Below are 13,774 nucleotides of genomic sequence, written 5' to 3'. Positions count from 1 at the left end.
GTTAAGCAAACAGAAGACAGTGCTTCCAATCAGAAGTATACACCTTCTTCAAATAACTCAAAAAACAGTCACACTTGAGGATGATAATAAGCCAGGGTGGATCGGCTGACCATTGAAGACAGCAATGTCATTTAAGGACAGACTCAATTCAGCCAACTGCACCTGGATATAAAGGCCAAGAGGGGCAACGGCAGACCATCTATTCTGAAAAAGCATGACCCACTGAGGAAAGAAAACACAGTCCCAGGTTGGATGCTGTGGTAAAGACTGAAGTTTTGCCACACACATTAAAGACAGTTGCAGAGGTGTAGAGTAGATTCCTGAGACTCAGTGCACAAACACTGACTGGAGAAGTGCAAAAAGCCCCTGATGAAGAACTGGGTCCAACATCTTCAAGGCAACAGTCCTGGCATAGCCATAGACCAGAGACCCATAGTTCAGTTTCGATCGAATGAGGGCACAACACGTTTCTGACATAGAACATCAATCTCTTCCCTAAGAGGTGGAAGAGAAGACATGGAGGATGTTCAGTGCCCTTATACACTTGACATGTAGCTGCTTTATATGTAGAATAAAAACCAGTTACAGTCAAAGATAATCCTCAAGAACTTTGTCTCAGGGACCACTGGAAACAAGACTTCTCCGACATGGAGCATGGGATTGGAGTGAATACCATTGGTAGTAGAAGTGCATGCAAACTGTTTCAGAGTGAGAAAAAGTCAAATCATTTGCTATGGTCCACTTCAATAAATGACTGAGGGCAGTCTGTAACTGCTGCTCAATAAACCTCATGCTCAACGACTGACACGTCAACACAGAGACAGCTTGCAGTTGATGACATTATTCTTTATAATGAAAAGTGTGACACTTAAGATACAGTCTTGAAGAACTTCAAGTTCCTGTGGGAAAGAACAGGAAAGTGTCAAACCCATATGGACTTAATATTGCCAGTCCATTAAAAATATTTAACAAAAATTGGAAAATTTCCATGCAACTCGTATGAGTGGAGGTCATGCAGGATGCCATACCTCCACGGATAAATAGTATTATAAGCTTTCTCAAGGTCAAAAAAGGAGAGAAACAAGATGTTGCTTGAGAAAGGCTTCCCTGATTGGCATTTCAAGTTGAATCAGGTGGTCCACAGTGAAGTGCTGTCATTAGAACCCACACTGGGTGGGTGAGAGGCGGTTGTTTGATTCAAGGTACCAAATAAGATGAGCATTAACCATCCTCTCTAATATCTTACAGAGACAGCTCATCAATGTAATCAGAGAGTAGTTTAAAGAAATCTTGGAATCCTGCCCAGACTTAGAAAAGGGAAAAACAATAGCATGGTGCCAAGCATTAGAAAAAACATTCTCCTGCCAGATCTGTTTAAAAACAACCAGAAGAATAGCAAGAGAGGCAAGACAGAGATGGTGAAGCATCAAATAGTGATTATCATCAGGTCTGACTGATGTACTGCCAGATTGTAAGAGCAGATTTGAGTTCCACCAGTGTAAAGGGGAAATTGTACTCATAGAAACAATTAGCATGAAAGGAAAGATATGATCACTCTGCCCAAGTCTTGATGGCTAAGAAGATTGGGGATGAGACAGAAGTGTTAGATGCATGAGAAAAGCTTTTGCTAATGCTAGGGGAAAATGATCACTGTCCCATGAGTCACTATCAACCCCCAAAGAGAAATGAGAGAAAAGTGAAGTGGAGCAAACAGAGAGATCAATAGCCGTAAAAAACTGACTAGGTGCATGAAAATAGGTAAAAGTACCTAAACTGAAGGGAGAAAGGTAATGATCCGAGAACATATGCACTACAGGACAACCCTTCCTATCAATATCAGCACCACCCCAGAGGGGTTTACGTCCATTAAAGTCCCAAGGATGAAAAAGGGAAACAGCAACTGTTCAATGAGAGCATCAACATCTGACTGATCATAGGTTTCCTCAGATGACTGGTAAAAAGAACAAACAATGATGATACAACCCAAGAAAACACAGATGACTACAGCCTCTAATGGTATAGAGTGACAAAGATAGGGTGGGCACATGCTGATCAATCAACACTGCCACCCCTCTATGCACATGTTCGTCATATAACCTGTCATTTCTGTACAAAGGAAACTGCAGAAAGGTGACTGTAGCAACAGGTCAGAAATGTTTCCTGTAAGGGAAAACATACTGGATGGTAAGAAGCAATCAGCACTTTGATGTCATCCAAATTAGAATGGAAACCTCAACAGCTCCTCTATATTAAAGTGACCATTTTTACTTATGTGGAGAATTGGATGGAGAGTCGTTTTCAAACCATCCAATTCTCCTTCACATAAGTAAAAATGGCCACTTTAATATAGAGGAGCTGTTGAGGTTTCCATTCTAATTTCGATGATGTCAAAGTGCTGATTACTTCTTACCATCATGTGGAGACACTGAGAGATATATCTGCACTCCCACTATAACAGTGAAAGGGAGCGCAGCAGCACACATCTGAAATGGAGTGGTGGACAGTTATCTTCAAGCCTTAAGGTAAAAAATGTTGTGAACTGTTTTCAAATGCTGTACCTCCTTTCTCTCCACTCAACTAGGGCAAAAACAAAAGATGGGCAGTAGCCAGTACAGTTAGCAGAATGAGGGTCCATTTTGCATTCACAGGCATTATGGTCCTTGCCACCACAACGAGCACACATCAAAGAACAAGAACATGATGTCTTCAACTGATGGAACCACTGACATCAGTAGCATCTGAGAGGATTTGAAATAATATGGCCTTACACTGCAATCCAGATAACCCAACTTGATGGTGGGAGGTGGATGTGGCAATGTAAATGTTAAAATTAGGATATTAGTCAGCATCATAATTCCATCTTTGAGAGTGGAGATATGCCTCTCTGCAACAACTCCTTGGGTGGAGAAATCAGTGAGGATCTCTGACTTGAGGATGTTCTTCAAATCCCTCTCAACAATAACACCTCGTGATGAATTCAAACTAGCATAAGAAGTAACCTCAATGGGTATATCCCCAATGGTCTTCGAATGCAAGAGCAGTTCACTCTGTTTTGTAGTGGACGTTTCCATCAAGATGTCCCAAGAACAAATTTTTTGACTGACTTAGAAGAGCCAGCAAGCCTCGCTAGTCTCTTCTGAATAAAAGATTTGTCTGATAAAGAATGCTATATCAGAAAATGAGATACAGGTTTTGAAGAAGTTGAAATTGCTGTTCAGAATCTTCAAGACATGATTGTTTACTTATAGTCTGTTTTTTATTTTATTTTTACTTTGAGTTGGGAGATCAACAATAAAGAAAGAATATTTTGGTGCCCACTGACCCCACCTACTATGGAGCCCTACAAGGGGACACAATATAATGCCAAACAAGAACACTGCAACAATGCCAAGGTTTCATGAATACTATACCAAACACCAGCATCAGTCATAATGTTCAATAATAGTACTTGGTTTACCCTAGCCAAAGTGGAGTGTTAGAGTTGGGCCCCTCAAACACCAGGATCCTCTCCTCTCTTTCGTGGGTCACCACACACAGCAAACACATAGGTGGATGTTTAGACCACACAGGAGGTAAACTGAAAGTACAGAATCTTCTCTGGGAGGCTCCCTCACCATGTACAGCTCCAAAGAGGCAATGAAGTTTCAAAGATGTGGAGTTCTTTCTTGAAATGTACCCTGCCTCCTTTAATCTTAATACCAGAAAACTGGAGATGCTTCACTAAATGTTCAGAGAGTATCAATTTCTGCAGAACATCAATATCCCAAAAAGCATTTGTACTGCTGCTAAGTTATATTTACCTAGTGATGATGGTGTTGAAGAAACTGTCTCAACTGTTCAAACAAATGTTATATGGGGACATTTTATTCCATTAAACTAGCAAATGGGACTTTAAAATTTGGTAGACAGGATAAAGTTGCTAAAACTGTTATGATTCTACTACATTCAAATGAAGCTGGAGAACATGTATTTTCAATGATTTGAAAGAAAACAAAACCTCATTTCAACTGTCATTTTAAGTTAATGGAACACTTGGCTCACTGATAACCATCATAATAGTTAGCATAGATTCCTGTTGTGAATATGAACTCTCACAAGAGATTTACTAGAACAAGCAAAAGAAGATACACATAATATAAACAACAACATGGTACATGCAAAGACTTTGTCGTGAAAATAATATTGACATTTTGTGGTATAGTTTTAAAATTGTCTACAAGGTTTATAAAGAATTCCATCATAAAATGCTCTTTAAAAATGTTGCCTATAAAGATTTAAAAACTGTTTGATATGCATAGTTCTGCCTCTAATATTTTTAAAATTTTCAAGGAAAGGGTCCCCAGATCCTCTCCACACATACAGATGAACACCTCACAATATGACATTGCTGTCAACACAAAATCTCACTCTTTTCAAAATCAATTACTTCAAAGCTCTGCATTACTAGCAATGTACAGCTCACTTTCTGACAGTAAAATTATCTTGTTTTAAATCATTAACAAAACTTCTGTCACATTTGTCACTTTCATCATTACTCTGAAAATACTGAACAAAGTAACAAACAGATTTTTCTTTCCCTCTGTTAGGCTTTGTCTCATTAACAAGTAGACATACTTGATGTTTCTTTGCCAAATCTTCCTAAAATTGATATATACATACATACATACATATGAAGCATTTAATTCAAATATCTAAAATCTCAAAGAAATGGCTACTCACCACTTTCTGGAGGTTTACTAAGAACCTCATAGGATGTGAGTTGATAGTCTTGGTGCCACGAAAATTTGTTCTTGTATTCTGTTGGCAACTGTAAATTAATAAAACTTTGTTAATTCTTGACAATAAATATACAGCTTTTTTCAATTCAATTCTTGTAAAATATATATTAAAATGGTGTAAAAAACAACAACATAGACTGATAACAGAATACTATTTCAGATTTAAAGAACAACATAAAGAGTACACCTATAAAATACTCTCTTATAAACCTTTCACCTTTGTGCACTTGTATTGTTTTCATAAGAATTAAGAATGATTGTACATTATACTAGAGTTTCAACTTAGCTTTGGATTACAATCAGCAACACCACACAACATTTCATTTCATAGAGGCTAATTTCAACTGAAGGTCAGAGTACCTATCAGCCCTTGGAGGTTTTTGGATTTTTCTGAAGTAAAAATGCAAGAATATTTGAATGGCCATTGGATAGTGCTTTAGATTTACAGTACATACAGGAAAAGCATAAATTATCATCATTTTTCTTCTAATCGTTTTGGTGGTGGTGTGGATTACCTCTCCAGCCTCTTCTTTTCCAAACAAAATTGGTATCCTAAATAAAATCTTATTTTCACCTTACTGCAACTTCATCATCATTCAGTTATAACATATACTCAGGTGTAGTTCTTACTATATACAAACAACTTAGTGGGCATATTTACCACAATATGCATTCTTATTTCTTACCTTTTCAAATATACTCAATTTATTACATTTCTTGAAAGTTAACATTTTCCTGAAGTGAAAATGTAATTCCAATAGATATCTCTCTCACAAAAAGCTTTCAAAACTTATATTGCTTTTATGGGTGCAAGATTTTACTCACTACTAACTTTGATACTCCCACTTATTTCTGCATACAACATGCAAAGGATTATGCATTAACCCACTACCAAAAGAAGTGTGAAAATATCACTATCATAACTATTGCCCTCTCTAATCTTGCAGCTTTAACTACTTTGAGATTAATCATATCACTCCAAACTACACCAGAAGAGAGGAATGTGGGTGGAAAACATGAAAGGAGGTACCTATGGTAAACAAATTTTCAATTTAGAAAAATGTTAACTTCTGATATATCTTCACCTCACAAAAAACTAAAATCCCACATTAGACCAGTAGAGGGAATGATGAAAAGATGATCCCCCAATTAGAAAGCATCCAAACAAAAACTATTGAGTGCAAGAATGAATTAAAACCAATACACCTGTGGGAGACTGCACGACTTCCGAGTCAGGTATACTTCCTGCCCTTAAATAAATTGTCATCAAAATGTAAAAGGTGGGAACCTGGAGTGATCTCAAAAATAATTTCCACATGGCATAAGCCTTGAGCTTCCACAAAGTTTACAATCAAATTGGTTGAACTGTGGCTTGTATGCAAACAATCATGTGACAACCTTCCAACAACAGGAGTATGACACACCCTCCTGACATGTGATCCCTGCTATTCAATTCAACCAAATTACCACTTCAAGTTTTGGGAGAAAAAGGAAGTACCAGTTTTCAGTGAGGAGAAGAAAGTGGGAAGTGTGAGTGAATGTAAGTACCTACTGGAAGTGTATTTTCAGTATAAGAAAATTATAACTTCCAATGTGATACATTACCTCCACTCATATAAATAGCTAGAAACCCACACTGAATAGGTGGAGAAATCAGTACAAAGGAAAAAAAAGTACTTTTTAAAAGCATAACAAAAAAGAAACACCCTATAAGAAAAGATCCTTGCATTAGCAGATCAAAGGTACACTGTTCATTCAGTGTGGAAAGATATTTTCATAGATGTGGGTGGAAAATGGAAAGAGCACATCCAAATGAGAGAGAACAATGGTTGGATAAAAATCTGCACTTAAATATATTGGAATCTCAATCCCAAATCTGTAAGCAACACAATAAAAGGAAAAGGGTAGTTGAGGTAAAACCTTACAGCACCTGGAAAAACAAGTGTGGAATATGGCAGTCTGATAACCTGCAATCAAGAAGACAGAAAACCCCCGATCAAATAGCCAAGTGAAGAAATCCATAAGAAAAGGAACAGTGGGTTGAGCAGAGGAAAACCCTTGACCCAAAGACCAATGGTGAAAAACATTCCACTTATATTGATGACCATCTCTACAGAAAAAAACAAATGGAACAAGTTAAAAAACAAAACAAAAAGTGACCTGCAAGAACAAACTGAATCTTCTTGCCAGGGACCAGACCACATAAAAATCATACAAGAATGTGGTGGATATAAAGGCCCAGATGAAATGGTGGTGACCAAGGCTGACATAGATGGGATGGAGTAAGAGGAAGGGGTAATGAAGGTACACATTACAGTTGGTGCAGCCATACAACCCACTGTTGTGCCAGCCAGCAAGTAGCAATCAGAAAAACTTGACATGGAGTGGAGTGGATGATTGAAATAACCCTGGTAAAAAGACAGATAAGAGGATAAACATACAGGTATTTATTTATCCAATCTCAATTGAATGCATTGACAGTCAAAGCAAGTGGATGAGGAATTTGAGATCAAAATATAGGTTACTTAGAACTGATGAATATAGCAAGTGTATCTGGGTGAGAAGTATCTCCCTGAAGACACAGCCACTGGAAAAACAAAAGGATCAAGAGAATGCTCTGTCAGATAAAATTGATCAGAATAGGATAGACAATCCATAACAATACTGAATGCATCCAGAACATGGAACAAAAGGAAAAAAATACCAAAACCACAGGCCATAAAAAGGAGATACAAGGTTTGACCACAAAGAGTACTACCTAGGTGGTTGATATTAACCACCACTACAGAATTTTCAGAATGGATCACAACCAGATGATTCCTGGCAAGATATAGAAAATGATCCAATGCATGAAGTACAGTCAGTAGTTCTGGGATACTGATATGGTAAAATATTCTAAACAGAGACCATCAACCTGAAGCTTGATGGTATTCTCTAAAGTATCTCACGATTTTGTTTACATTTCAGGTTATTTGATACCTTACATTTAATGGAAAAGCATGCAGAACTCGAGGCTTGTGGCATGTAAAAATATATAAAAAAGTACTTTTGTATGGCGAGAGTAGCTCTGAATGAGAATAGCACTTTAGCCTTTACCATCCTACAAAAAACATACAAGGCCAAAGCAAGACCAAAAAGCAGGGAGAAAAATTGATAAATTTCCCCATGATGAACAAACTCAAGACAGCACCTTCACAGATGAGATATTAGAAAATGCAAGTACATATTTGTGGCATTTACCTTGATCATCCACAAACCCAGAGAAAAAGCCTACCTAAGGGTGAGAAAATACTATGGTAAATTGGGGTAGAACCAAAAATTGATTGAGACAGATAAATCAATCACAGGCTGCCACTCCCCACTTTTCTTGGGTACCACAAACAGCCTGGAATAAAAAAAAAAGAGAAGACTAAGTGACAGGTTTGAATGGATTTTGGATGAGAAGATCCTATACTACCTGAGACAGGCATTGACTGGTGGTAGAATCTTGAGACAATGGAAAAGAAACAGGTACCTAAGATAATGGAGGAGGGTAAAGGAAATGGATAACAAGTCCCTTGGACAATACTCAAGTAACTTGCATGTCTGTGGCAAAAAAATGACAAAGGGGAGTATAACCAGTTAACCCTTTCATGTCAAAGGCCATATCATCATGTTTATTGACATGCATTCAAAATTTAATTGACCTACCATTTTATGAACTTATATCAATAAATTTGGAATCAAACTGTGGAATATAATTCAAGCTCTAATATTATATAGAAGTTAATTTCTTATTTAAACATGAAAAGAATACATTTAAATACAGATTTTAGTTACATGGTATGTTTAATGCAGCACAGTTTAAAGTTAAATGTTTGTTTTGCTGAAATACTAAGAGTAATTTTGTACAAATCAGGAACCCAAATTACTAATACTGACAAGCTAGAATATAAAATAAGAACCTCGTATCTTTTTATTTTGCCGAGATTTGGCTTATTACTGAATCAAACACAGTGGGCCCATCCACCTCTTTCAAATTTTGGAAACGATCTCTTATATACTCTGACTACAATAAATGACATGTAAATAACCAACAAACACCTTAGAATGTCCCCAGAGCGATTTTCTCAAACAATTTAATCTTTAAAAAACTACCATGTTCTTTCAATCCAAGATGAAGTAGGGTGTGTCTTTATAGTCTGTTCAAAGTTTATTTTTTAAAATCCAAATATACCTTAGTTACTAAGCTTGATAAATTGTAGTGGAACTCTATATTAGTGTAGTTATTTATGATTTTTGGTTATTCAACTGTGTACATACATATATATAACCATAAAATATTCAATTTGTTTGATATCCTCCATGTGCAAAATTTTAAAAAGGCTTCTGAGTGCAAAGGTCATAGTGAGAAAAGATAATTGTTTGCTTCTAGATTTATTGTTCTATATTCTAAGAAAAATAAGTTTAATAATTTATTTGTAAATAGTAATAATCTATATATATATAAAATGTATAACAGTTGAAATATGGCTGTATATTACAAAATACTAGTCCACTACAACACAACTAATACAGGGAAAACTACAGGTCAGTTCCATATTACTGGACAGGTGACCTGAGTGCCTGTACACTGCATCAATGCAAGTTACATAATGTTAGCTAAGTATGACTGGAATGTCAATAAATAAAAAGTAAAATATATATAGTGTTGAGACTTAAGCTACTTAAACAAAACATTTGTATTTTATTGTTATAATATATGGTCGTTCTAGCACCAAAAAAGCACAATTTATATTCATTTCCTTTTTTTTTTTTTATGATGGTTGCAAGGTTGTTCAAGTGACAGACCCCATACAGTTAGAGTATAGAAAATAACAAAATATAAAGTATCAGTGAAAACAAAAATTTGAAATGTATTTAAGAGGTTTTAAGAGATTATGCAAATAATATGAGACTTATGTAACAAAAATTAGTTTTCTTAACCACAACACGAAATCAAATCACACTCAGACTAGTAACAAAAAAGACTTACTTTCACAAACAAATCTTTAATAAAAATATTTCATTAAAGTATATGATTTTTTGCACACAAAAAACTTGTAATCTTTAATAAAAGACAACTGAATTCTGTACAGATACCATGCTGTACCAAAAGTTATAGTGCAAATACTTAACATGTGCAAATGTGTAAATGAACTTGTATATATTATACTAAGTCCGTAGTGAAAGGGTTAATACATATTTTACAACTTAAAAGTCTCCTGTTTGCATTGGGTACATCTAACATGACAAGAAGTCTGAAACATTCTCTACCATTAACTGCAATGCATTTCTTAAATATTATAATATTTTGTAAACTCAAGCTTTCAAATTTCAATGAATGCAATACTTCATAAAGTGAATTTTTAACTAGTTAGATTTTTATGCGGTGAAGTTTATTCTACATCAACCAATTAAAAAATGTGGACATACTAATTAAAAAATTAGATAAAAACTATATTTGATGCTTTTGTTTTAGTTTGATTTTTATAATCAGTATGTCCACAGTTTATAATTTAAAGTATTACCTGGTTTCTATGGGCTTTGTGTTACATCCATATCAGTTATCAATTATTAATATTCCACATATATTGATTTTTCAATTATATGCATTTTAAACCATCATCCTTGAGTTTTTACATAAGTCAAATACAAAAAAAGAAATTTTTTTTCATTAATAACTATTTAACAAAACAGTATTCTAGCAATAAATGATTGCCAAAATCTTCCCTATTAATGAAATACAGGGAATTTACAGGGAAAAAAAACGTAGAGACTATTAAATAGTCTCTATTTAATAACCATCTGAGTTAGAAACTAAGTTTTCTAACCCCTGTGTAGTCTGTTACACAACAAAATTTCTTCCCACCAGCTTTGATATCCAAACACACTAAATCCTTTGTAATAAATAACTTGTTTCTAGATAAGAAAACCAAAATGTACACAGTACTGCAAGTAAGGCCTAACTGGTTACTGTAAAGAAATAATTACCTCTTTTGACTTGTATTTGTATAATCAATATGTCTATAAAGAGATCCTACAATTCTATTAATTTTACTACTACTACTAGCACAACACTTCACTTCTTGGTTGGCTTAGTAGCTCATCCATTATTATGTCAAATCCTTTTTTATTCTGTCACACTACCAGTTACTGAGTTAGGTTACTATCTATATTAAAATTTAAACATGATCCAAGCTATGAAAACCCAAATGTATTATCTTGCACTTGCTTTTACACACATCTTATATCCTACTGCATTTAGAATATAACAAAGGATTCAGAAGTATTTATCCTATTGATCCACTAAGATAAAATTGTAGGCTTCACCTCTTAACTTTCTTTTCTCGAAAATAAACGAGACCATAGCCTATGTGTAGAAAATAATCATCTTAAATCTCACACCTAAAACCATTCTAATAGTAAGTAACAAGTATTCTGCATCAGATAAGATCATAACTATACACATTATTCCAGGTTTCACTAGCAGTTTAGTGAGTTATGTAGAGGAATGAAACATAATTAGAAGACATATAATTTAGTTCTTTTACTCACTTAAATAACTGTATAAACTAACAAAAATGCAATATTCTTTACACCTTATTTAAAAAGAAAACGTTGGTAACACTATGAACTTATTTTAAAAAACAGATGTTTAATAACTTATCATTACGATTAAGTTCATATTATTGTTACACTCGTTACTACTGGTTGTGGTATGATACTTAACAGTACAATTATATAATTTAAAGTAGAATGAGATATCGTTTAAGTAATGTACATATTTTTTCAACTTTATAAAAAATAAAATAAAAAAATAGTCCATACTTCAATAGTATGCTTTTCTGCAATACATTTAAACGATGAAACCAAACCTAGCCTTAATAATACAATTCAATAAACAGTACCTGGCTCATCCCAAAAATGCTAACAGCGACATGAACTATACTCCTCGATATTAATTCTGTATGACATTACCTTTTCGTCTGCAGTTGTGGGGCAAGCGCGGCACAAACTCCAAACAGAATTAAGCATGTGCCCACTTTCACTTCTTTACTCTAAGTTTCGCAATACACTTCTGTCAAGTACTTTCGAACACGTCGTTCAACCATCAACATAAATACTATCTATAATTTTTAAATACGCTAAGCCTAAATTTCAAACATTGCAGCATATTTGTATTTCGTATGTATTATCGTTTAGTGGCGCTACTGTTTAACTGCAATTATGTAGCATAGATTTGTTCAGTTTAAAACTCAGAACGAACACATTTTAACATGTCAATCATAACTTTAAGTCAGTTTAAGAAACTAAAACCTTGAAAGATACCATAAAATACTAACCAGTGATCCACACAAAATGTGCATGAGCTGAAAAGGCCAGACTAATTTAAATAAAGTCTTAACCAGCGTAACAATGGTAGTAATTTGTTGTAATATATTAATGTATATTTTATTAAACATTGAATAAATGCTAGTAAACACTTTATTCAATTGTAATAAAGCATTCTTTAAATCATTAGCTCTCTCAGGAATATGCCATAGCTCGTTGTTGTTGTTTTTTTTGCATTAACTGTTTATTACTCTAGACATTAGTCTGTTTATGGACTGTTTATGCGGTGCCCAGCTCGGGAGTCAAAATCCAGTTTTCCCTTTTTAAGCCTTCAGATTTAACGATATACCACTGGGGAAGAAAGGGAAAGAAGAGGTTAGTCACTTAATACACTTGACCAAAAATTGGACAAAAAAAGAGTGGTATCTACTGATAATAAAGTTTTTGCCATCTCTGGTGGATTTTGACAGTATGGATAAATTATATTGTCAACTAAAGTCCAGATACTGCTGTGGTATGTACAAGTGAAAATGAATTAAAGTTAGAACTATATCAGATAGATTCACTAAGTTTATTCTCAAACAAGGAAGGGGATAGAAAGCATTCTCAGGTCCATGAGAAGATTCAGATATAGATAGTTACCGCAATTAACAGGACAGTATGCAGAATGTTTAAAAGGGGGTTCTAATTTGTGAGATGAAAAGCCAATGCACATTGTAAGAAGCATAATCATCATGCCAAACTTACCAATACTATGAGGATCTAGGGAGGTGCAAATGTTTCGAACCACAAAAATCTTAATGCTTCCTTAGAAGAACGTAGACTATGTATCAGGTCATCCCTTAAGTAATGTCCGATTTTAGGTTCAAAAAAAGAAAAAGAATTTCAAACGCTCTTAATGTTGTTTAATCAATAATGTATGTTCCATTATTATTAATTAATTCTTGCCAACGATTCACAAGCTTCTGAATGCCACTTCTATAAAATTATTGGGGTATGGAGGACAAAATGTAGAAAAGGTGGTTTTGACATCTTCGTGTGATCCAAGCTCTTTTCCATCAAGATAGTTCAGATGGGGCAAAGTCTATAGAATAAGGAGGGCGTGGAAGTTTTTCCCAGTCTAGCTCTTCAATTTTTACACATGTGATCTTTACTGTATGGGGCCGTGCATTATTTTGGTGTAACACAACACCTTTACGACTGATTAAATCGTGCCTCTTTTCTTTCAGTGCAACATTCAAACGCTCTAACTGTTGACAATAGAAGTCTGATGTAATCGTTATATTGAGTGGCAGCAACTCAAAGTGGATCACACCAACAATATCCCACCAAACACTTAACAATACTTTGCTTGGGTGGAAGTCCATTTTTTGCTGTTCTTTAGCCAGTTTACCTGCAATGCTTAACATATTTATAATATGTATCCATTTTTGATCTCCAGTCACTAACCTGTCCAAAAACGGTGAGTTACGTTCACAACAGTGCAGCAAAGTGCAAATGTTCACTTTTACTCTGAGGTTGGCTTCTGTCAAATCACGGTGAACCAATTTTCCCAGTTTTGACACCTCAGCAAGCTGTTGCAAATGAGTATGGGTTGAATTAAGCCTCTGTGCTAGTTCATCAACTGTTACAGCACAACCTTC

The 13,774-nt window shown here is 34.9% G+C and overlaps 1 protein-coding gene across 8 annotated transcripts in view; it reads right to left on the bottom strand.

Moving 5' to 3' along the window:
• The window catches only part of LOC143250568 (uncharacterized), a 140,533-nt gene extending 128,352 nt beyond the window's left edge, over positions 1-12,181 (bottom strand). For 2 of the 8 annotated variants that reach the window (XM_076501323.1, XM_076501324.1), the window contains exons 1-2: positions 12,143-12,181; positions 4,720-4,807 (exon numbers count right to left, since the gene is read on the bottom strand). In XM_076501323.1, coding sequence (XP_076357438.1) covers positions 4,720-4,807; positions 12,143-12,166 — 112 coding nt within the window. In that variant the 5' untranslated portion in view covers positions 12,167-12,181. Of the gene's footprint in view, positions 1-4,719; positions 4,808-11,707; positions 12,022-12,142 lie in introns of those variants that run through there. The other 6 variants (XM_076501325.1, XM_076501326.1, XM_076501322.1 and 3 more) reach the window with 5 other exon arrangements.
• Positions 12,182-13,774: the final 1,593 nt, after the last annotated feature.

This window comes from Tachypleus tridentatus, chromosome 5 (assembly GCF_004210375.1).
Source record: "Tachypleus tridentatus isolate NWPU-2018 chromosome 5, ASM421037v1, whole genome shotgun sequence".
NCBI classification, from domain to species: domain Eukaryota; kingdom Metazoa; phylum Arthropoda; class Merostomata; order Xiphosura; family Limulidae; genus Tachypleus; species Tachypleus tridentatus.
The sequence above is the reverse complement of the archived record's forward strand: the minus strand, read 5'-3'. Positions and strand labels throughout refer to the sequence as shown.